A 23,915-nucleotide genomic window follows, 5' to 3' on the forward strand; every position below is an offset into this window, starting at 1 on the left:
CATTCCCTCACTAAATTCTCTTACCAAATTCCCTCACTATCACTCCTCTAATATAAATTAAAAAAAGAAAAAACTAAGTTGGAAAAGTATAATAGATTACCGTGATTCACACGCTTGCTGTTCATTTCTTGACCTTGTTTGTTGTATTATGGGAACTCACTCACCCGTCAAAGACGGCCTTGGACGAAAATGATATCCCAACTAATACACCACAACATAGCCGCGGGATTATTCATTCTTTTTCAAATATTATCAACCAAATCTTCTTTCTCAAAATCTCTCTATTCCCAACAAAACAAAATGCTAAAACCTCTTTCGAGTGTATGGATTCTTTTCATCTTCGTCTCCGTTCTCTGTCAGTCAAGCGCAGACGATACATCTGCAATGCAGGATTTGAAAAAAAGCATCGGATCGCCGAGTTCGTTAAAATGGACTGACTCGGACCCCTGCAATTGGGGTTACGTAAGTTGTACGAACGATAAACGAGTCACCAGTATCCAAATCGGATACCAGAATCTCCGAGGTACACTTCCGGCGAGCTTATCTAACCTTACGTCTTTGATTAGATTCGAAGTGATGAAGAATCAGTTAAGCGGACCTATACCTAGTTTAGCGGGATTGAGTTCTCTAAAGTTCTTGTTTCTCAATAATAACAGTTTCTCTTCAATCCCGTCGGATTTCTTCACTGCTATGTCTTCTCTTCAAGAGGTTTTCCTTGAATACAACGCGTTTTCGCCCTGGTCGATACCAACCAGTCTTAAAGAAGCTTCGACTCTCAAACTCTTCTCCGCCACCTCCACCAATATGGTCGGAAAAATCCCTGAATTTCTCAACAGCGCCAACTTTCCCGGACTGACCGACCTTCGTTTAGATTTCAACAATCTCGAAGGAGAACTACCGGCGGGGTTTTCTGGTTCGTCGATTCAAAACCTATGGTTGAACGGACAACAAGGAACATCACAGCTTAATGGGTCACTCGCTGTTTTACAGAACATGACACACTTGAAACAGGTTTGGCTACATAATAATGCCTTCTCCGGCCCTCTCCCTGATTTTTCCGGTTTGCTGATATTACAGGATTTTAGTGTAAGAGACAACAGAATTACAGGTCCGGTACCGGACTCCTTAACGAAGATCGATTCCTTAAAGGTTGTAAACTTGACAAACAACCTTTTACAAGGTCCAACCCCAATTTTCGATCCATCTGTTCAAGTTGATATGAGTAAAAACTCTAATAGCTTCTGTTTATCAACCCCTGGAGCTCCCTGTGATTCTCGAGTTAGTTCTCTGCTTAAGATTGTGCAATCTTTAGGTTATCCGTCCTCAATTGCACAAAACTGGAAAGGAAACAATCCATGCCAAAGCTGGACTGGTCTTGTTTGCTCTAATGGCGACATTACCATGATCTATTTCGCTAAAATGGGTCTTACTGGTACAATTTCTCCAAGTTTCTCATCGATTCCTTCTCTCAGGAAGATAATCCTTGCCAACAACAATCTTTCCGGTACCATACCAGCTGAACTCACCACTCTATCTAACTTAACCGATCTAGATGTTTCAAATAACCAAATTCATGGAAAAGTTCCAGCTTTTAGTACTAACGTGTTAGTTAATGTAAATGGAAACCCTAATATTGGGCAAGATACTGTAAGTCCTCCCTCCGTTAGTGGAAGTTCGCCTTCGGACAATGGAACTCAAACCGCCTCTAAGAAGTCATGGAATGGAGTCATTATTGGCTCTGTTGTTATCGGAGCCACATGCTTCGTTTTCCTTGTAGCTTTTGGCGCGTTCTTCGTTTACATGTCTAAGAGGAAACGATACGGAAGAGTACAGAGTCCTAATGTGATTGAAACGGGGACAATGGTGATCTCGATTCAGGTCTTGAGAAACGTGACCAACAATTTCAACGAGGAGAATATACTCGGGAGAGGCGGTTTTGGTACGGTTTACAAAGGGGAATTCCACGATGGGACTAAGATCGCGGTTAAGAGGATGGAATCGGGGGTCTTGACGGACAAAGGTTTGGAGGAATTCAAATCGGAGATTGCGGTTCTTACTAAAGTTAGGCATAGGCGTTTGGTCGCTCTACTCGGGTATTGTTTGGAAGGTAACGAGAGATTGCTTGTTTACGAGTATATGCCTCAAGGGACGTTGAGTAGACATCTTTTTCAATGGAAAGAGGAAGGATTGAAGCCGTTAGAATGGGCTAAACGGTTGACTCTTGCTCTTGATGTTGCTAGAGGAGTTGAATATCTTCATGGATTGGCACACCAAAGCTTTATTCATAGGGATCTTAAGCCCTCCAATATTCTCTTGGGCGATGATATGCGCGCTAAAGTTGCCGATTTTGGCCTTGTTCGTCTTGCCCCGGAGGGGAAGGATTTCGTTGTCACTAAGCTTGCGGGTACTTTTGGGTACCTTGCTCCTGAGTATGCAGGTAAACTTCCTTCAATATAATTTGAATTTGTTGTAGATGATGATTTACATATTATATATAGACAATGTTTTTATAACTAAGAGCTTGTTTTATGTAGAGTTATTTGAAGAAAAACAAATCTTATTTGATGAAATATTAGAATATTTTTGGTTAAACAATCAAAATATCCTAAACTTTATTATGGCTAACCTTGAATATGTGATTACACCCAATGATTACATTTTGGCTAACCTTGAATATAATTGAACCTATCATTTTATAGTGACAGGCCGAGTGACTACAAAAATCGACGTATTCGCAATTGGCGTGATCCTAATGGAACTGGTAACAGGTCGAAAGGCATTAGACGAGACCCTAAAGGAAGAAGGTGTTCATGATGTGGATGACGATACCAAAGAGGAAGAAATTTGTGTTCATCTGGTCGATTGGTTTCGCAGATCAATGATAGACAAAGAGGCCTTCCCAAAAGCAGTTGACCCAACTATCGAACTCGATGAGGGTACCCTTGGCAGTGTCCGAACAGTTGCTGAACTAGCGAGTTACTGTTGTTCAAGAGAACCAACCCAGAGACCAGACATGGGTAATGTTGTTAATGTACTGTCTTCTCTATCAGAGCTGTGGAAACCGTCTGAACTAGACTTTAAGGACATGTATGTGTACGCTTATTAAAATTGGTCGCCCGTCTTTAAGGGCAGTTCGTATTCGTACTCGAAATTTAAATAAAGTTGAGTCCCAATGCCTTGATTAGTTGGAGGCCCAACGCCCAACTCTTCGCCCACGTCCCTTGGGCAAAGATAATGGATTTAAATAACATGCTCAAAGCGAGTACTATTTTTTAGAAAATGACTTACCTTCATATCGAATCTCGTAAAAATGGACGAAAAAACCGCTTTCTCAGAAGTTGTTTCGACCTAGAGTGAGATGAGAAATTGAATTTAAAATTTCTAATGGAAGTGTGACATAGATGAATCAATTAAGGGTCGTGTTCTATGTGCCCATCTCAAAGAGTTGTCTTTATTACAAATATTTAGTTATTTATTAAAAGAGGAATGATAGGAACAACGACAGACAAAGTTGCGAAAAACAGCGAATTCAACATGACATGCTTTTCTTTTTGTCATTTGTTTTGCTAATGTTTCTTTGTCTTCTCCTTCCTTTTCGTTTGCATGACCTTGATTCTTAATTTTTATTTCTTCTTCTTTGAGCATCTCAATATAACACTGTTCTAAAACTCTTGTGAAACGAAAACGGTATATTTTTTAATATTTCTCATTTCACTGTTATTTTTCATTTTAGTGTTCTTTTTAAGTAATACATTTTAGTGTTCTTTTTAAGTAATACTTTTTTTAATTTTTATTTCTTTTAAAATTATACATTTATCTTTTTTTATTTGATAATTAGAATGACAAATATTGTGATAAAAGGTTATATAGATTACATGCAAATTGTTGGATAGAATGTCAAAAATAAAGTTAATGGGTTGTTTATTTATAGATTATAAATGTATTTTTTTTTCTAATATATTGGTTGCAGGTACTTCATTGTTTGTTACACAACAAATGACGAGAATTCAATGTTCATCTTTAACACAATCTCATTGGCGGAAGATTTCTCAAACTAACATAATTTGTCGTTCAAATCCCAAACTAACCTACTTTGTTAATTTATTCTCAAACTAACATGATTTATCATTCAAACTCAGTTTTTTTTTAATTTATTATTCTTATAAATTTAATATATTTAAATTATTATTTTTATAAATTTGATATATTTAAATTATTATTTTTATAGGATAAACACGAAGAAATAGAACCTTTATAGTTTTAAGGGGGTCCAATTCTAAAAGAAGGTTTTGTTTTCTTCTCTAGATAGTCTGTCTTGTGTCTATTCCCTCTAATCTACACTCTCATAGGCATGACCCATCTCATTCTCATTTTATAACATTTTTCCCCTTTTAAAATGTCTTTAGATTGTGACATTATTTTGTTAGGGTTTGTTGGACATTTCTCATCATAAGAAAATATGAAGCCTGCCATTTTTTTGAATAATATGATTCATAAACAATTAGAAACTATCTTTCAAATCTGGTTGGCCAAGAATTATTGCTACGGATTTCTTCAATTATTTTCCGGGTTTGTAACTAAATAAATACCAATAGAACAACAAAGATATGATATATTACAAAAATTTCGTTATGATAGTTTAATTGACCAGAGTGCTAATTTAATTGACAAGAGTGCTATTTAAAAAATCCATATTCGAATCACACTCAAATTATAATTTAAAAAATCCATATTCGAATCACACTCAAATTATAATTGAAGTAAAGAGAATTATTGTGAAACATTTAAAAGTTAAAAAAATATATATAAAAAATGGTATTGCTGAATAAGAAATATGACATATCTACTCACTAAAGGTGTTGATTAGTGTGAGGGTCTAAACTTAGGGTAAGAGATTTATTATCTTTAAGCCTTGTTTGATGAGGGTCTAAAACCTAACTATTAAAAGCTTGTATGATGTTATTTGAGGGTTTTTAGTGAAAAAAAGTTATTTGTTTTATTTAAAAGGTCCATTTTTAGATTTTTAATTTGTTGAATTACTATAATATTTTTTATATTTAAAATTTAATTTTATAAAAATAAAATAAAAATATTTTAATATTATAATTAATGAATTAAATGATTTAATGATTGAAAATATATAATATGAAATGATTTGAGTAATAATTATTATTTTTAACCTAGAAAACTAACCTAATCTCCAAAGTTATCACATGTTCTAATTGATAATGAAATTCTAACATTTGTTTTTTTTATGAGTTATTACTATTATTATTTATTTTTATATAATTAATTAATATGATTTCAAATCAATTAAAATAAATTTATATTTTAACTCCGTGACAATATTTGTATATTAAATTAAAATTTAATAAATAATGATAAATTCTTTTTATAAGAATCCATATGATCAATGAGATTCTAGTCACCCATTGGGCCAAAAGTAAATGGACCCAATTTTAAGCTGCACTATAGTTTTGGGTCTTAGTTACCAGCCCAATTAGTATTACAATTTTAAATAATTGGGCTTATATAGCCGTTATCCTATCGCCAAATCTATTCGTAAGATCCACGCGACCTGATCCGAAACCCGACCCGTCTTCTTCCGCTCCGAAGTCCGAAATCTCTGCTAAACGACCATTGCCAGAGGCACAGAACCAGTGTTTCCGTATAGAGAGAGAGAGAGAGAGAGAAAGAGCCGACTTTGATCCAGCTCCATATATCAAAAACCCTTATAATACCTCTCAAAAACTGTATCGAAAATCGTAAATCTTCACTCTCAATCTATACGCCAGAATAAAATTCACCCTAAGGGGTGAACGGTGGTTCTTGCAACTACTACTTCTTACATACAATTCAATTGAAAAAACCCTAGTTTTCCCTTCACCAGGATGGCTCTTCCGCCGGTAGAGTGTTTATACGTTACAACGGATTGTATTCGTCAATGGAAGGAAGGAAACACCAGTTTCAAGGTTCCTAAACAGGTCCCAGTTCTTCGGTTTCTCTATGAGCTTTGTTGGACAGTGGTATGTATGCTTTCATTTTTTGTTTTAATTACTTGATGACTTATTTCAGCTTAATTCTCTGAGTTTTGTTGAATTGTATTGTTGTTAGGTTCGAGGGGAGCTGCCATTTCAAAAGTGTAAATTAGCATTGGATTCTGCTGAGTTCTTGGATAAATCTTCGGATGAGGCGATAAGTTCGAATTTGGCTGATATTATTGCACAAATGTGTCAAGATGTGGGTTTTTCGATTGGGATTTTCTTAACAGTTTTGTGCTTTATTGGGAAATTGTTTTAGTTTTCATCTTTTATCTTGCTTTCTTAAGTTTAAAGAACTTGAAGAAATGCTGCTATGATGTGCATATATACTTGGGAGTTATTTCAAAGCTAGTGTTTCTGAAACCTTTAGGATAATTCACCTTTCCAGTGAAGCATCAGTTTCATGGAAATGTCAATATGTTATAATATCACGGAACTCTTGTAATATGAATTTAATCAACCTTCCCGCTAGTATTTTCCACTTGAGGATCAAAGGATTGAGTTCCCATTATGAACAAGTAAAACTGTTTGTTAAAACCATTGTAGTGTTGTAGTTTATATATGAAAGCACTATTTTGTAATGACCTTCTCACAGTAGCTGCATTTCGAGTCTCATAACAGCTGATACAGTGATTATTTGTTTGATCAGGTCACTGCTTTTTTGTTGTACTTATGTTGTCACATGGTAATAATGTGAATTTTAATGGGCCAAGTTGTCATTTTGCAGCTTACACTCCCTGGAGATTATAGATCTCGACTCATTAGATTGGTTAGTACTGAAAGAACTTACTCTTATTATGTATTTCCTTATTATGTATTTCCTTGTTTATGTTGGTTCATTTCTCCCTCTCATCTTTAGGCAAAGTGGCTGGTCGAATCTGCACTAGTCCCAGTGAGACTCTTTCAAGAGCGCTGTGAGGTAATTTCCTACTCTCTCTGTTGATTTTTTTTCCATTGGCATCAGGGAAGAATTTAAAAGATACATTATCTGTATTTCATAATGCACAGGAAGAGTTTTTGTGGGAGTCAGAGATGATAAAGATTAAAGCTGCAGATTTGAAATCTAAAGAGGTAGTCCAAAAAATAGTTCATAATGCTGTCATAGTTGCAATCTAATTATGTGTACCACATAGAGTAAAAGGTTAATGGCTGTATAGGTCAGCATGATACGGAATTAATAGTGATTAAGTTGATTGTTTACCATATTTTGTAAAGTTGATTTCTAATATTTTGGATTACATAATGTTGCCACTCAAACCCATGACTTGGTTTAGGGTTTAGACACCTTGTTCCCAAAGGTGAAGTCATGAATTGCTGCATACATACCTCTGAAAAATGTATTACTGTGAATCTTAAAATGCATTAGTGACGTGAGATACTATTACCTGTATGTTAGATGAAAATCAAACCGGTGTTCATATGAGAAATCAATATTCAAATGATATGCATAGTTGAAGTCAGATTTACTTGTATATAAGGTGTGAAGTGCAAGGATACAAAGAGACAGTTTGGAATTATAGAGCTTGCATACCTTGTTTTGGATTGCATTTACCTAACATCTATGTTGCACTGTTAGTTTCCATTCACTCCTTGGTTTACACTATAGGTAAAAATTTGCTTCTCTTCAGTATTTGTAGCAATCTAACTAGCTTTATTATGAATTCTCAATTCTTCTTCTGGAGAGTTAATCCAAGGATGTTATTAATGGTTCTGCCAAGTCTTGGTATTCTAATTTTCTTGAGCTGCTTATTCCAGGTTCGAGTAAACACGCGTCTCTTGTATCAGCAAACCAAATTTAATCTTCTTCGTGAAGAGAGTGAGGGCTATGCAAAGCTGGTATTTTTTCAGATAGTTCCCTTTTTTACTTCTGGTTTTATTATTTCTACTTTAACGCATGAATCAGGCTTAATGGCTTGAAAAGTTGGTACTTGATTTTCTTTGTTTTGTTTTTAGCCGTGAGCACTAATGGGAAGAAAAATGTGCTTTTCCATATAACTACTTGGGCGTAATTTGTAAAATCACCTTCCTTTGGAATGTAATCATAGAGGACTGACCTTTTTTTAAAATGTTAAAGTTTGTAATAATAAAGTTGTCCCATAACACTCTTCTTTCAGTACAAATAGTGATAATAAAGAAAAAAAAATGGGGAAAGAGAGGGGAGAAAGGAAATCATAGTGGACTAACATAAACTAGAAACAAGCCGAAATGACATTTTGTTCTGAGTTGCACGACGAAGTTCTATATTTCACATTGGGACATTGCTTTTCTCATCACATTGTCAAAAACATAATATAATGTATGTACAAGTTTCAGTGCTATGCGCATGAAGAAATTACTAATTAGAATTTAGTTTATTTTGGATTAGAGTTTTTATTCTGATAAAGTTTAACAATATTCATTATTTATCAGTTGAAGATGCTCATTAATGGTGCTTACTTTTCCCTTGTTTGTCTGAATAAGTAATGATTGTATAACTGAAGCCTTGGGGTTAACTTGTTCCATTTCTTGCAGGTTACCCTTCTTAGTCAGGGTTCTGATGCTTCAAGTCAAGTTACTCCAACAGCCACTGTTGGCATAATTAAGGTCTATGTTGATCTCAATGTAATCTCTTGTTATTATTGTACTGAAACTCTCCTATATTTTCTAACACTAATCATGCTTGCAGTCATTAATTGGACATTTTGACCTAGATCCAAATCGTGTATTTGACATTGTAAGTTTTAAGGTTATGTGTTTGGTATTTGATGTTAAGTAGTTCTGTACAAGTTTGTATTACATTTTCTCTCCTATTACTGATTAATGCTTAATATCCCAGGTATTAGAGTGTTTTGAGCTTCAGACCCATAATAGCATTTTCTTAGACCTGATTCCCATTTTTCCAAAGGTATCTTTTGTAGGAGTGATGTTAGTAATGATATTTTTTGGTGAATGATCTAATTTCTCTTATTGTTATGCTATTTTGCAGTCTCATGCTTCACAGATCCTTGGTTCTAAATTTCAATATTATCAGCGGATGGAAGTTAATCATACTGTACCATTCAGTCTCTATCAACTAACTGCTTTGTTGGTTAAAAGAGATTTTATTGATCTTGATAGCATGTAAAATTTCTTCCACTATCACAAGTACTTATTATTTGTTCACCTCCCTTTAATGCATTTTGATTATGCATGTCCAATGAATTTGCGTTATCAGATATGTGCACTTGCTTCCCAAGGATGAAGAGGCCTTTGAACAATACAATGCATTCTCCTCTAAACGGCTTGAAGAGGTATACTGTTTCACTTATCTGATTATAAATACTCGTGAGATTATCATGGATGTCGTTTCACACTGTACTATTTATTTATAAATCTCAACATAGGTGTAGGGAAGCTGTTTATGTGCTCTTACTTTTTTTTTATCTGGGTACACAGCAGTATATTTCATGGGCTCCAAATTCTTAATGGGCAGCAAGTCTTTAATGTGCAGATTATCATGGCATCTTAATTTTTTTTTTGTCTAGTCTTTCATGATGATTTTTGACAGCCTTTTAGACATTGTTAACATCTGTTGATTCTAACCATTTGGCCTATGAAATTTTCAGGCTAATAAGATTGGGAAGATAAATCTTGCTGCTACTGGGAAGGATCTGATGGAGGAAGAAAAGACAGGAGATGTGACTGTTGACCTATATGCTGCTTTAGATATAGAAAGTGAAGCTGTTTCTGCATGGTCTTCAGAACTTGGAAATAATCAGACTTTGGGCTTGCTAACAGGATTTCTTTCTGTGGATGACTGGTATACTTGTGCCTCTATTATTACGTGTTAGTTAAGCTGATTATGGTCCTTTATTACGTCATTGGTTAATCCTTGTTCTGTGCTTGGGAGATTGTTAAAATTGCCAAGCTTTTATTTTCTAACTTCTAAATTGATAAGGACTTGTAACCGTATTAATGGATGATCAGGTACCACGCACGTATACTTTTTGACCGTCTCTCCGTTCTGAATCCTGCAGAACATACCCAAATTTGCGATGAGATGTTTAGGTAAATGTGCAATTACTGTTTCATGTCAAGTTTAGTTGGATATTTATTAATCTTCATTTCCATATATATGCATTTTCTTATTTCATTCTGCATGTGTAATTAGTTTTCTTCTAATTCTGTATCCTGGACATTTTCAGGCTTATTCAGAAATCTCTATCTCCAGCATATGAGCTTGTTCGTAAAACTTCTGGATCAAATACTAGCTTACCCTTAGGAAGTGACTGTGATTTGATGGAGACGAATTCATTGGTTCAAAACCCTTTTATTGATGTTCCGAAAGAGCTGTTTGAGATGCTTGCTTCTGTTGGACCTTATCTATATCGCAATACCCTTTTGCTGCAGAAGGTATATACTTTGGGTTCTGTAGGATCCTACATCATAGCTGATTATTACTTACTAATTGTATTGTGTAAATACATCATTTGTAGGTATGTAGAGTGTTGAAAGGCTACTACCTTTCTGCAGTCGAATTTGTTCGTGCGGGGGATAGATCTTCAACTTCTGGAAATGTTAACCCTCGCCTACACTTGAAAGAAGCCAGGTTGAGAATTGAGGAAGCACTAGGGTCTTGTCTGCTTCCTTCTTTGCAGTTGGTTCCTGCAAATCCAGCTGTGGGGCAGGTGATATGGGAAGTTATGAATCTTCTTCCCTATGAGGTAAGTATTATGGCCTAGGTTATGCCATGCCATCATGTAGATTACAGTGTACATGTTTTCTCAGAGGGTTTTTTGTGTAGGCGCGGTATCGTTTGTATGGTGAATGGGAGAAAGATGACGAGCGAACTCCAATGATCTTGGTTGCTAGGCAAACAGCAAAAGTAGGCCAAATCTTTTATTTCTACAATATTTTTGACTTGCGTAGTTTCTGTTTCTTTTTCTCAGTCACATATAAACTATTGTTTGCTCTTTGAATCAGTTGGACACTAGGCGGATCTTGAAGCGACTTGCTAAGGAAAACCTTAAGCAGCTAGGTCGAATGGTTGCAAAACTTGCTCATGCTAGTCCAATGACTGTGCTTCGGACAATTGTTAACCAGGTAGGTCCTTAATCAAGAATTTGATTTTTTCCTTACTATGTGATAAAAATGACAGATCTATGTTATGACTTTTGCTTCCAGATAGAGGCATACAGGGATATGATTGCTCCTGTAGTGGATGCATTCAAGTATTTGACACAGGTGCAACTTTCTTTCTTGTATTGAGATTATCATTGAATATCTCCCCTCCTCACTCTCTATCCTCCGCACTGTTCTGTCACACACACAAAGAGGATATATGACAAATTGACAATTTATGTTCATGGCTGCAGTGAAACAATTAAATCTGGACTAGTATCCAAGTTTGTAATGTGATGATAATATGTTATCCTTAGCTCTTATTGATATATTTCTTATGTTTACTGCATCTAAGTGTAACTTTACTAGTTAAATGGTAAAATAACAAACTAATTAGTGTTCATATCCCATATATAGATTTGACCTATTGAGGTGGATATGGACTAATCCATCTCTAGACAATGCATTCATGTTGCATATAAAATGTGAGAAGTCTTCTTTCTGATTGTGGAGCAGAATTATTATTTTTTTTTGAAAAAGGTCAACTTTTATTAAAAAGAACGCAAGATGCACAAAAGGGAAGTAAAAAACAAAACAATAAATAAGAAAACAACATAAGAATTTTAAATGGCCCCTCTTTTATTGTGGAGCAGAATTAATATCATCATCATTACTTATTATTCTTTGTATTTTACATCTAGCTGGTGTACCCTATAGATCTTTAAGGTTATTGTTGTTTATCTGATGCTATAGTCATCAACACAAAATGAAATAACAAGGGTAGATAATTGTTTTCAGTTTGTTAAAACCACACCTTATCTCAAAAGTATGTTCACAATGGAAATATTGTCAATGACGGTGCTTTGTGGATGATGAAGGTCTGGGGAAGCCAAACATGTTTTCATAAAGATAGTACTAAGAATGGTTGGAAGTATCTAATTCAAGACTTTTTGTCTCTTCAAATTCTGTTATGGTTAAAATCTCATGTTTCTTCTGTCAATGGTGATTTGTTCAGTTAAATTGGAAGAGGTGTATTTGATCCCATTCTCAAGTGATGCCCATCCATTAGTTGGCAACCAATATCTGTATCTCATTCAAGACTTTTTGTTCCTTCAATTTCTGTTACGGTTAAAAATCTCTTGTTTCTTCTGTCACTGATGATTTGTTTAGTTAAATTGGAAAAGGTGTATTTGATCCCATTCTTAAATTATGCCCATCCATGAGTTGGCAACCAATATCTATATCCACACTATATTTATAAGGGTATAATCTTCTCTTTTTAGGCCAGCTTAATGTTGTTCAAAGTGCTGTTAATTTTCTCTGTTTTTGCTTTCATAAAAATTATTGTGCTTTCACATCTGTTTTTTTTTACCTTTCTAGATTTGATCTTTGTGGTAGGTGTTAAATTGTCCAGTTTTTTTCTTTTCTAACCTTATGAATGCATGCAGCTGGAGTATGATATTCTGGAGTATGTGGTAATTGAACGCTTGGCACAAAGTGGACGTGATAAGCTGAAAGATGATGGGATTAATTTATCAGACTGGCTGCAGTCATTAGCGTCATTTTGGGGTCACCTGTATGTCAATCTATTACCTCTTTATTTATAATTTATATACTTTTCTCTTTAGTGCCACCAACCTGCATAAATATTTTACGTTTTATTCTGGTTTTATGTGTGCTGCGTTAACTGGATCTTTCATGTTGATGTTATTGTTCTGTTTATGAAGCTTAGAGTAATTATAACCTTTTGATGATTACCATAGCTTTCTGTTTGTTAAATGGGGAAATTTTTCCTCGACGGAAATGTGGGGTTGGTTATTATGTAGAGTAACCTTCTAAATGTAGTAGCAATTAAATGTGCGTTCTCTGCTGAATGTAGAAATAGATTACATGTGATGCTGTACCCGATGTTGTGGGTTGCAGATTAGTCTCTGAAAGAACTTGTTGCTGGATCTTTGATTGTGGAAATTGCATGATTTCTCGTGAAATGCTCTCTTCCATAAAGATTGCTCTTCAGCCTTTCTTCTCATGTTTAATAGGATTGGTGATGCATATTTCATGACTTGAAGCAGTGTAAGAATTAACCTCTGAAGAGGAGTGGGTTATAAATCAGATTGGGCCTACTTGAGAGTGGGTGATGGACCGAGTTTCTCAAGGAGAAGAAAATCTCAGTTTATAGTGAGGATTTCAGTAAAAAACAAATACATACTTAAATGGAGGGCTCTAATCCAAATTTGCTGTTTAATATCTGTCTTCATACGAGGACAAAATTTGCTCAAATCTTCTGTAATGGGAGGGTTTCCTGAGTAATTGTCAGAAGCAGATGCAGGCCGTAATAAGGAGGCCAATTGATACATTTGAAATTTTGATGTTACCTTGTTCGCACATCCTTGGAGAACGAATTTGACTGTCTTGAACAAAATGATCTCTGCCTTAAAAAAGCTCTTCTATTGAACCCATTATTAGTAATTCTATGCACATGGTGTGAGTTACTTATAATGAAGTTAAGCTCAGTCGCACATCAAAGATGAAAATATTAGGGGAGACATACGCCATCCTTGGAGAACTGGATTTGAGTCTTGAACAGAGTGATCTCTGCCTTAAATAGCTCTTCTATTGAATCCATTATTAGTAATCTGTGCACATGGTGAGTTACTTATTATGAAGATAGGCTTGGTCGCACATCAGAGAAGAGAATTATTTTTCCTGGGTTGTTTGAATTGCTGTCAGTAGTTCTATAATCGAGATCCAGTTGCACATGGTTTTGGTTGCTGGTGGATTCATAGTACAAAATCGATTGGGTTCTTTTTCAAATCGCTTGCTAAGCATGACCATCTTCCATCTTTAGGCCCAACCATGGATATATGTGTGCCAATCATTTGTTGCTACATGTTGATTATCAGTTGATGGTTCTTCAATTGATGCGGATGCATGTAGAGGACGAGTATCTGAGATTTGATCTTCCACTCAAATAATTGTAAATCTAATTTTGATACTTCAAGATTCATCTCAGTTCTCCAGTTCTAGGATTCTCAATACACTTCTATTTCACCATTTCTTGTTCTTTGAGTGGTTTGGAAGTGGGGACATTGGAAACCTGAAGCGGATTCATTCTTCAATGTGATTCACTGGAGTTTGGTTCATCTTGTTCCTGTTATCTATATGTCAAAGGTCTCATAATGACTGTGCTGCTCAATTCTGCAAAGACTGGAGGTTCTTACGATGCCTATCATATCTTATGTACAATTCCTTTTTACAAACGTGCGACCAGTATTATTCTAAAATGAAGGGGAATTTATCTGGTGAGAAAGAAAGAAAGTTCACAGTGCCAGTAATATACTCTTAAGAAATCTGTTCATTTTACCTATAGTTGGGTAATCTAATTACTAATTGCTGATCTCTGACCTTATATGTTTCCACCACAATGGATCAGTGTTGAAATTGTTTCATCTCTTAATTGTGTAACTAATAAGGAATATGATCTCCATCTTGTTTAGTTTAAGAAAGGTATTTGATTTTTCCCAAAAAAAAGAAAAGTATTTGACAGGATGCATTCAAAACAAATTTCCGTGTCTTGTTGTAAATGTGAAGTACTACATCATCACTATCACTGGTCAGCGATCTACTGATGATTCTTGGAAAGCCAAAATGTTTTTCTACAAATGACTGAAAGCTCTGAAAATCTTAGGCTGTGTTTGATAATTTTGTTTATTACACATAATTGCTTTTAGTGATCTGAATAAATACATTACTTTTTGTTTTAAGCTGTTTAGTAACTTAATTGGTCTACTCACTTAATTTATTAGGTGGAGCTGCAAATAAGTGCAGAGTTTCAATTTAATGCAACTTTACTACTTCATGTTGATTGTTGAACACACACTTAACTTCTTGATCTGCATTTTATGTTTCATAATATATAATATTCCTTTGCATTTACCATGTTTAGTAATTAATCTTCAATTTTCAGTTTTATCAAATAGGCCCTAAATGTCTGCGCTAGTCTATTCTATTGATTATTGCTACATAATATATGTGTTCTCTGACAATAACAAAAAGGTACATTTTTATGTTAAAAATTTCATAAGATATCTATGTGGCTTTAGATGAATTTGCCTATAGAACTTTAGTTAAACCTGTAGTATTATTTGCAGATGCAAGAAATATCCATCAATGGAACTAAGGGGCCTGTTCCAATATCTTGTTAATCAGTTGAAAAGAGGGCAAGGAATTGAACTTGTTCTTCTACAGGTACTTCTTGCATCTACATATAGTTTGTTGCAGTGTATGCTAATCCTATGCTTACTTGAACTTTTCCATGATGAATAGGAGCTTATCCAGCAGATGGCAAACGTCCAATACACTGAAAATATGACTGAGGAACAGTTGGATTACATGAGCGGGAGTGACAGTCTTCGATATCAAGCTACCTCATTTGGAATGACTCGAAATAACAAGGTTTTTCTTTTGGACTGATATGGTATTTTATATGGATAATTTCATTTTTTAAGTGATATGATGTGGATAGGCTTGCTTTAGACTATTATCGACTTGCTTGACAATTTAGTTGTACTCTTTTGCGTCCAAGAATCTAGTTACTGTGTTTTCTCCATTTTTATCTTGTTCCAGCATTGCAACTAGTCATCTTAGAAAAATGTCTAACTTGAACGTTTTGCATGTATAAGTTGGTTTCCAATCTAGTGTACTAGAGTCTGTACCACAACCTACCCTTGGTAGCTGAAGATAAGAGTGTCTTGTACTAGGTTTGATTCCCCTTGAAAGCACCTAGTTTGATGTGGTGGGTTAATGTGCTAACATTCCTGGGGATTAGTCGAGGTGTTCGCAAACTGGCCCACACACCATGTTCATAAGAAAACAATAAAGAAGTTTTTTGTCCCATATATTTTTGTTAATTTTATGCCTCATGAAATGGGGTAATGAGATTTTTAACCACTGGAATATGTAGGTATCATGGAAATGATTGGTATGCAGGATACCTTACTTGGCAGTCACAACAGGATAAGCTAACTGATTATGCTAGGATTGATAAAAGCAATTGGTGAAATGACATCCCCTGTTTTGGTGAATTTTGTGTGGGATAAGGCTTAGATACTGGACTTGATGATACTACTGATTTATAGAGTAAAGAAAAAACATATTTTCATTAGTTGGGTGCTCTGTTGATCTCCAGAAGCTTATACATATCCAAACTTGGCGCTTGATATTATTCCCAATGTTCTCTTTTATCTTTTCTATTTTCTGTGGCTAAGCATGACTTTCAATGTTTACATAATATTATTGCAGGCATTGATTAAATCCACTAACAGGCTGAGGGATTCTCTACTTCCAAAGGATGAACCAAAATTAGCAATTCCTTTGCTATTGCTAATTGCCCAGCATCGCTCAGTGTAAGTCTTGATCTGTAATTCTTGTGAAGATTCTCAGACTTATATGTGCTCCGTAAATTGGAAATACATTTTGGTATCAAACTCATTTTTGGGAGTTGTTAGTAATTCAATAATGTGCTGTGCAGGGTTGTCTTAAACGCTGACGTTTCTTATATTAAGATGGTGAGTGAGCAGTTCGACAGATGCCATGGAACTCTTCTTCAATATGTTGAATTCTTGTGGAGTGCAGTTACACCATCTACAGCTTATGCGCAGCTAATTCCATCTCTTCATGATCTTATTCACCTATATCACCTGGATCCTGAGGTATACCTTTCTTCTCTTTGCGTTTATGTATTAAATTAAATAGATTCATTGGCCTCATATAGAAGGCCACGACAATTCTTTTCTCTATATATGTACATCCTTTGTCCAGTGAATATTTTTGAAGAGACCTAATTTTATTTTGGCTGTAATCTCAATTTGCTTATTAACACCATCTTTGGTTTTTGTTTTGATATAGGTGGCTTTCTTAATTTACCGTCCGGTGATGAGGCTTTTCAAGTCCCAGAATTCTAATGTTTTCTGGCCTTTAAATGACAATGAATACACAACTGCATTAGCAGATAAGGAGATTGAACATATAGATTCGTCAGGGAAATTGGTTTTGGATCTTGGTCATCCTCTGAAACCTACAGCGTAATTCTTCTGAGATTATTCTTTTCAGTCACTGACATTTTACTGCCATCCCTATGATTTTAAAGAATTTACATGAAAACTTGATCTGCATTTTTTGTAGTATATATTGGTGAGCATAAATTATTTATATAATAGTTTTGGAAACTAAATTTGTCAGACACATTCAAATAATTATTTTTGATTTTGTATCTGAAAACGTATCCAAATACAATGGTTACCAAATTGGAAAATGTCATTGTTAATGTTGTTTGATAGAACTAGATTGCTGTAGATTTCCATTTTAACCTTTTTCTTTTTCTACAGGTGGTCAGATCTTCTTGCTACAGTTAGAACAATGCTGCCTTCAAAAGCTTGGAATAGTCTTTCCCCTGATCTATATGCAACGTTTTGGGGTTTAACACTATATGACCTGTATGTTCCCAAAAATCGTTACCAATCAGAGATTGCCAAGCAGCGATCATCTCTTAAAGCTCTTGAAGAACTCTCTGATAATTCCAGTTCCGCAATTGCCAAAAGGAAGAAAGATAAGGAAAAAATTCAAGAATCTCTTGACCGACTAACTAGTGAATTCCATAAGCATGAAGAAAACGTAACCTCCGTTCGTCGGAGACTCGCACTCGAGAAAGACAAGTGGCTGAGCTCCTGTCCCGACACCTTAAAGATCAATATGGAATTTCTTCAGCGTTGTATTTTTCCACGATGTACATTTAGTATGCCTGATGCTGTTTACTGTGCCATGTTTGTTCACACCCTTCACTCTCTTGGAACACCATTCTTTAACACTGTTAATCATATTGATGTTCTAATCTGCAAAACCCTACAACCTATGATTTGTTGCTGCACGGAATATGAAGTGGCTCGGCTTGGGAGATTTTTGTATGAGACGTTGAAAATTGCTTACCACTGGAAGGTATTTTATTCGGCTTGAGAATTTTTTATTACGCTTGTAATGTTGAATTTTTCTCAATAGTTTCTTGCAACCTTTTTGCAGAGTGATGAAAATATATATGAGCGTGAGTGTGGAAATATGCCGGGTTTTGCTGTCTATTATAGATACCCAAACAGCCAGCGTGTTACTTATGGCCAGTTTATAAAGGTGAGATGGACCTGATTCGAAATGTTGGATATTTTCTTATAAAAATTGTTTCACTTTGCCAAACATATTACTTAGTAATAGTTTGTAATATCTAGTATATATTTCTTTAAAGGATGCAATACCTGAGAATTTCAGGTAAACCATAGTAACCTTGAAACATGAAAGTCACACACTAGTACAGAATTTTCTAACTTGTTTATTTTAGGTTCACTGGAAGTGGAGTCAGCGAATTACGAGGTTGCTGATTCAGTGTCTGGAATCTACGGAGTACATGGAAATCCGAAACTCTCTGATAATGTTGACGAAGATTTCAAGTGTCTTTCCTGTAACTCGTAAAAGTGGAATCAACATTGAAAAACGGGTGAGGGCTTTTCTGATGTGCTGATATAGTCTTTTTAAGCTGATGTTATCTTCTGGCCTCTGATCTTAACCCTTATTCTTCACAGGTTGCTAAAATAAGAAGTGATGAAAGGGAGGATCTCAAAGTGTTGGCTACTGGTGTTGCAGCAGCTTTGGCTGCTAGAAAGGTAAAAAGACTCGGTCTTGTTTGGATCTAGTTTGTTGTGGGGGGAAATTACTAAAAATTTCTTTTGTATTAAAAATTTAAATTTTATAAAAAGTAAAGTAAGGGTGTTTTGGTATTTTAAATACAAAAGAAAATTTTAGTAATTTAAAATTAAGTGATTTGATGGTTGAAGGGATATGATTTTCTTTTTGTAAAGCCCCAAATAGCCCAATATCAAACCCCACATGCCATCATAAAAAAATACGCTTACCTTATCTTTTATAACATTTCTACGTCAAACATGTCTTAATATTATTCCTTTTTCTACAAATTTGCAGCCTTCCTGGGTGTCTGAAGAAGAATTTGGAATGGGTTACCTTGAACTGAAGCCAGCAGCAACAGCATCAGTTGCTCCAAAACCTTTATCTGGTAATTTAGTTTCTTTACAAAATGGGATGTCTAACTGTTCTAAAGATGAAGATTGTTGTCAGAGGAACTGAACATTCAGATTCTGGGAACATCCCTAAAGACCTGATGTAAGAACACTACCTGCAGATGGGAAGCTGGAAAGAGCTGAAAGTGCTTCACTCAAATCTGAGGCTGGACATGGTAATAAACCGAAGGCTGGTTCGATAACTAACGGGTTAGATTCCCAACCTTCTGTTCTGCCTGCATCAAAAGCCTTAGAAAATCAGAAGCAGATTGATGAAACGGCTCACAGACCTATGGAAGAGAATTCTACCAAGCCTGGCTTAAAACCATCTGCAGATTCTGAGGTATAATTCAACTTCACTTATTAGTATTAACTCACAAATGTGCTTAAATTGATTCCGCGTTTCTTTGGAAAATATTGGTCACTCTGAAGGTATGTGATAAAACAACTTATAATCTCATATAAAGAATAACATGACTTATCACTTAATTTAATATATTAAGGACTCATTTAATATAAGTCTATTTGATAATGTATATTTATAATCGCTTATTTCTATATATTTAAGTGAAATTATGTTCAAAATAAAAAACTAAAATGTCTAGCTTATTTTAAAATAGGAAAATAGCTAAACCTGTCATTCTAAAAAAAACTAAAAGATCAATTTATCCATCTAAATTTAATAAAATTATTACTATAAATTTTCTATCTTTTTCTCCTTACAAGTACAACAAACCTCTTCCTTCTTTTCTTTGATCATAATTAATCAAATTTTTAATTTTACATAGATTAATTTTAACACCATCTAAAAGATAAAAATGTGATCATATTTAAACTAATTATAAAATATAAGTTTAAAAAGAACTTAGTATTTATTTTAACTATTTAATATATTGAGTTTATTAGCTAATATAATTAATATAAAGGGGTATAATAGTCTTGATATAGTTGTTTAGATATTAGTTTTAGATATGGTCAAACCAATTTAAATATTGAGATCTTAAACTTTAGATTTTTTTTATTTGATTAATTCAGTTTTTCATCTTCACATATTTAAGTCATTAGTTACTTAAAATTCAGTGATTAGTATTCAGATCTTAATTTTTAGTTTTATCAAACACACGATTCAACTTAATTTTGTAAGTCAAGACACTTAATTTTCAGTCTTGTTCTAAGAACTTTGCCTCTGTTAACAGGGAAGAGCTTCTGTTAAACGTTCATTGCCTTCTGGGTCTCTTTCAAAGCAACCAAGACAAGATCCAAGTAAAGATGACATTAAGATCGGAAAACAGGGTGGTGTAAACAATATTATTTCCTCTGCAAGTTCTGCGAATGGTAATTCGGTTCCAGCTTCTTTTAAAACCTCCAATATAGCAGGTGAGTCTTCTAAAGGTGAGAGTTTCGTTGCTAAATCATCTGCAAAAGATGATAGTAGTTCTGAAGCTTCAGAAATTCAAAAGGTCCATTCAACTAGAACTCTCCTTTCTCCTAAGCATGATAGTATTACTGTTACGGCCTCAAAGACAAACGATAAACCTCAGAAGAGAACAAGTCCTGCCGGAGATTTAGACAGAGTAAATAAACGTAGGAGAGGAGAATCAGATGCAAGAGATGTAGAGGGCGAAGTCCGAATCTCTGATAGGAACCGGTCAACTGAAAAACATTATCAAGTAGATTCTCTGGACAAAGATATTAAGGCTGGTGAACGACATGCAAGAGATAATAACAGGGGGGATAGGTTGGAACGTCACGAGAAGTCGCGTGGAGATGATAATATTCTATCGGAAAGGGTTAGAGAGAGATCAATGGAAAGGCACGGAAGGGAGCATTCTTTAGATAGGGGGTTCGATAGGGTTGTTGAAAAAGGTAAAGAAGAAAGAAGTAGTAGAGACGACAGGGGGAAATCTTCTAAAGGTGACGAGCGTTTTCATGGGCAAAGCTTGCCGCCACCTCCACCGTTGCCTCCTCATGTAACTCCCCAATCAGTTGCTAATAGAAGGGCGGATGAAGATGCTGATAGAAGGCTTAGTAGGCACACACAACAAAGGCTTTCTCCGAGACATGATGAGAGAGAAAGGAGATCGGAGGAAGATTTTCGTGAGAGGAAACGCGACGAAAGAGATCTGATATCAGTAAAGGTATGTTTCTACCCAGAAGTCATCTTTAGGGAGGCTATGTTTAATTCTCACTAAGAATGTTATGATTTAAGTCGGGGTTGTGTTAACATTTTTCAAAGAAAAAAACCCTAATCGAAATTAAGTTGAGTTCTAAGTTCAATTCTTAATAAGAACGCTCTGATTTAAGTAAGAATGTTATGATTTAAGTCGGGGATGTGCTAATCTTTTTCAAAGAAAAAATCCATGATCAAAATTAGGTTGAGATCTAAGTTCGATTCTTAGTAAGAACGCTCTGATTTAAGTGGTGTGGGATTGTGCTAGCCTTCTTTAGGGAACAAAATTATAATTCAAAAATAAAAATAAAATGAAATCGTCCCCCTTTGACCCTTAAGAGGATAAGGCCTTAACTGAGAACATTAATGTAGATAATTTTAGCTTCCTATTATCTTTTTATTTATGTAATCACATGCTACAAAATGATCTATTGTAGGTGGAGGATAGGGAAAAGGAAAGAGAAAGGGGGGCGAGCGTTTTAAAGGAAGAGATGGATGCAGCTTCTAAAAGACGGAAGCTTAAAAGAGAACAACAAATGCCAGAGCCAGGGGAGTATTCACCAGCTGCACCGACTACTACTCCAGTTGTTGCTATGGGAATTTCATCATCTTATGATGCTCGAGAAAGGGCTGATCGTAAGCCAGCTGTTCTTCCACGTCCCTCTTACACAGAGGATCGTAAGGAACCAATCAGCAAAATGGCTCGTCGAGAGACTGAACAGTATCCTTGAGAAAAGAAATAAAATCCATCTAACTGATATTAATAATAATAATTCAAAGTCTTGTTTTGAATCCCTTAACGAGTATGATTTAGAATGCAGGAAAGAGAATGGGACGACGAGAAGAGGCAAAGAGTTGAACCGCCACCAAAGAGGAGGCCGCATCGCAAATGAATAAAACGAAACGAAATTTTCTGACAATTTTCTAAATGTTTGTCATGATGATCAATCAAATTCTTTAGTTTTTACTGGAAAAAACATTAGACAGAGCAGTGAGTGCATGAAGTTTTAATTTCATCATAACTTTTCTCAGTAGAGTGGATTTGGATGGATGGATCAGTTCAAGCTGTTGTACTAATAACTTTCTGCTAATGTAAATTAAAATATTATTTTGTAGCTGCTATTCATTTATTTTAACATCTTCTGGTTTTTTTGTTATGAGTTAGTCTTCACAAACACTCAATGTTCTTAGAATCAGAAATCGAAGTAGCTTGAAACTCAGCTTATTTACTTTTCAATTAGATTTGAATCAACTAGATCTGTTGTCCCCCTGGCAATAAACTTTCATGAACTGAACTATGTGCCTGAGTAGGATCTTACAAAACTATTTCTCTTTGATATGGTCAAAAACAAATACTCACATTTCAACAAACTTATTACAACGTGGTTCTTATAAAAAGTTTGAATTTGAGTCGTTTTTATCGAATATGGTTTGAATTATTCGATTTTAAAATCATCCAACACTCAAACTGGGTAATCAATCTATGATCAGGGTGGGAGAAACTAAGTGGAGATCTGAACCATTGCCACCAGGGTCGGACCTATTTGGAGGCGTTTTTTTAATATGTTTTTTTAATATATATAATATATTATATTATATTTAATATGATGTAAAAGCCTACCACGATTTCTATAAAAGATGCTTTACTTGGTTTAGCGAAAGTTGATGAAGATTCTAAAACAAAAAATATGCTGAGACCTTAGCATTATATGATCTTTAGTGTTTTGAGTTTTTGCTTGGAATGGTAATATGGTATAACTTGTTATACGCAATAAATGCTATGAGTAAGTTTATTCAATCTGAAGATATGAATATTGATTTAGAGAAGAGGGATTTGCTAGTGCTATTAATGAAGCTATACAAATGGCAAGTGAAATAGAGATTGAACCTAAATTTCGAGAAAAACGCATCATTCGAGGAAAAAATAATTTGATGAAGTGACAATGTTGATGTGACACAATCTGGTGAAGAGTCTTTTAGAGTTAAATATTTTTTGTTTATAATTGATCAAGCTCGATCTTCGCTTCATGTTCGGTTTGAACAATTTAAACAATATCAAAAAATATTTGGGTTTTTATTGAATTTGAAAAGTTAAAACATGAGCCTTTAACTAGCCTGATGAAGTCTTGTATGGAGTTTCAACAATTTTTGAGTCACGATGGACGTTCAAACATTAATGGTGATGAATTGTATTCAGAATTGCTGATCGTGAGATTCTATTTAACCAATGAAAAAGAGCAATTGATATGTTACAATGTATGACAAAATTGAATGATTTATTCCAAAATACTTAAATTACCTATAAAATTTTGTTAAATGTACTAATAACAGTTGCATCGCCAGAAAAAAGTTTTTCAAAGATGAAGTTAATCAAGAATTATCTCTGATCAACAATGTCACATGATATACTAAATGAGCTAACAATCTTTGATCAACAATGTCACATGATATACTAAATGATCAACAATTAAATTATACATATTTGATCAATATTTTTGCATCTAAAAC

General features: G+C 34.8%; 2 protein-coding genes across 3 annotated transcripts; both read left to right on the plus strand.

Annotated features, from left to right (window-relative positions):
• Positions 1 to 285: 285 nt before the first annotated feature.
• On the plus strand, positions 286 to 3,136 carry LOC124934398 (receptor protein kinase TMK1-like). Its single transcript, XM_047474924.1, has 2 exons — positions 286 to 2,437; positions 2,700 to 3,136. Exons 1-2 carry the CDS (start codon positions 301 to 303, stop codon positions 3,104 to 3,106), a joined length of 2,544 nt encoding a protein of 847 aa, XP_047330880.1. The 5' UTR covers positions 286 to 300; the 3' UTR covers positions 3,107 to 3,136.
• A 2,523-nt stretch (positions 3,137 to 5,659) lies between these two features.
• LOC124933888 (THO complex subunit 2) lies at positions 5,660 to 22,522 on the plus strand. 2 transcript variants are annotated; one of them, XM_047474330.1, is made up of 33 exons: positions 5,663 to 6,026; positions 6,115 to 6,240; positions 6,769 to 6,810; positions 6,901 to 6,960; positions 7,050 to 7,112; positions 7,797 to 7,877; positions 8,553 to 8,624; positions 8,707 to 8,754; positions 8,857 to 8,925; positions 9,007 to 9,140; positions 9,235 to 9,310; positions 9,626 to 9,819; positions 9,987 to 10,067; positions 10,205 to 10,412; positions 10,496 to 10,723; positions 10,804 to 10,884; positions 10,983 to 11,102; positions 11,184 to 11,243; positions 12,569 to 12,696; positions 15,272 to 15,368; positions 15,447 to 15,575; positions 16,422 to 16,525; positions 16,651 to 16,831; positions 17,028 to 17,203; positions 17,507 to 18,113; positions 18,195 to 18,299; positions 18,505 to 18,660; positions 18,746 to 18,826; positions 19,143 to 19,233; positions 19,360 to 19,580; positions 20,434 to 21,375; positions 21,845 to 22,128; positions 22,222 to 22,522. In XM_047474330.1, the coding sequence occupies exons 1-33, from the start codon at positions 5,892 to 5,894 to the stop codon at positions 22,298 to 22,300; spliced, it is 5,259 nt and encodes a 1,752-aa protein (XP_047330286.1). In that variant the 5' UTR covers positions 5,663 to 5,891; the 3' UTR covers positions 22,301 to 22,522. The 2 variants fall into 2 exon arrangements, with proteins under 2 accessions (XP_047330287.1, XP_047330286.1); XM_047474331.1 differs by lacking the exons at positions 20,434 to 21,375; positions 21,845 to 22,128; positions 22,222 to 22,522 and having other exon boundaries at positions 5,660 to 6,026; positions 19,296 to 19,435.
• The last annotated feature ends 1,393 nt before the right edge of the window (positions 22,523 to 23,915 follow it).

Source organism: Impatiens glandulifera, chromosome 4, assembly GCF_907164915.1.
Source record: "Impatiens glandulifera chromosome 4, dImpGla2.1, whole genome shotgun sequence".
Classification (NCBI taxonomy): Eukaryota; Viridiplantae; Streptophyta; class Magnoliopsida; order Ericales; family Balsaminaceae; genus Impatiens; species Impatiens glandulifera.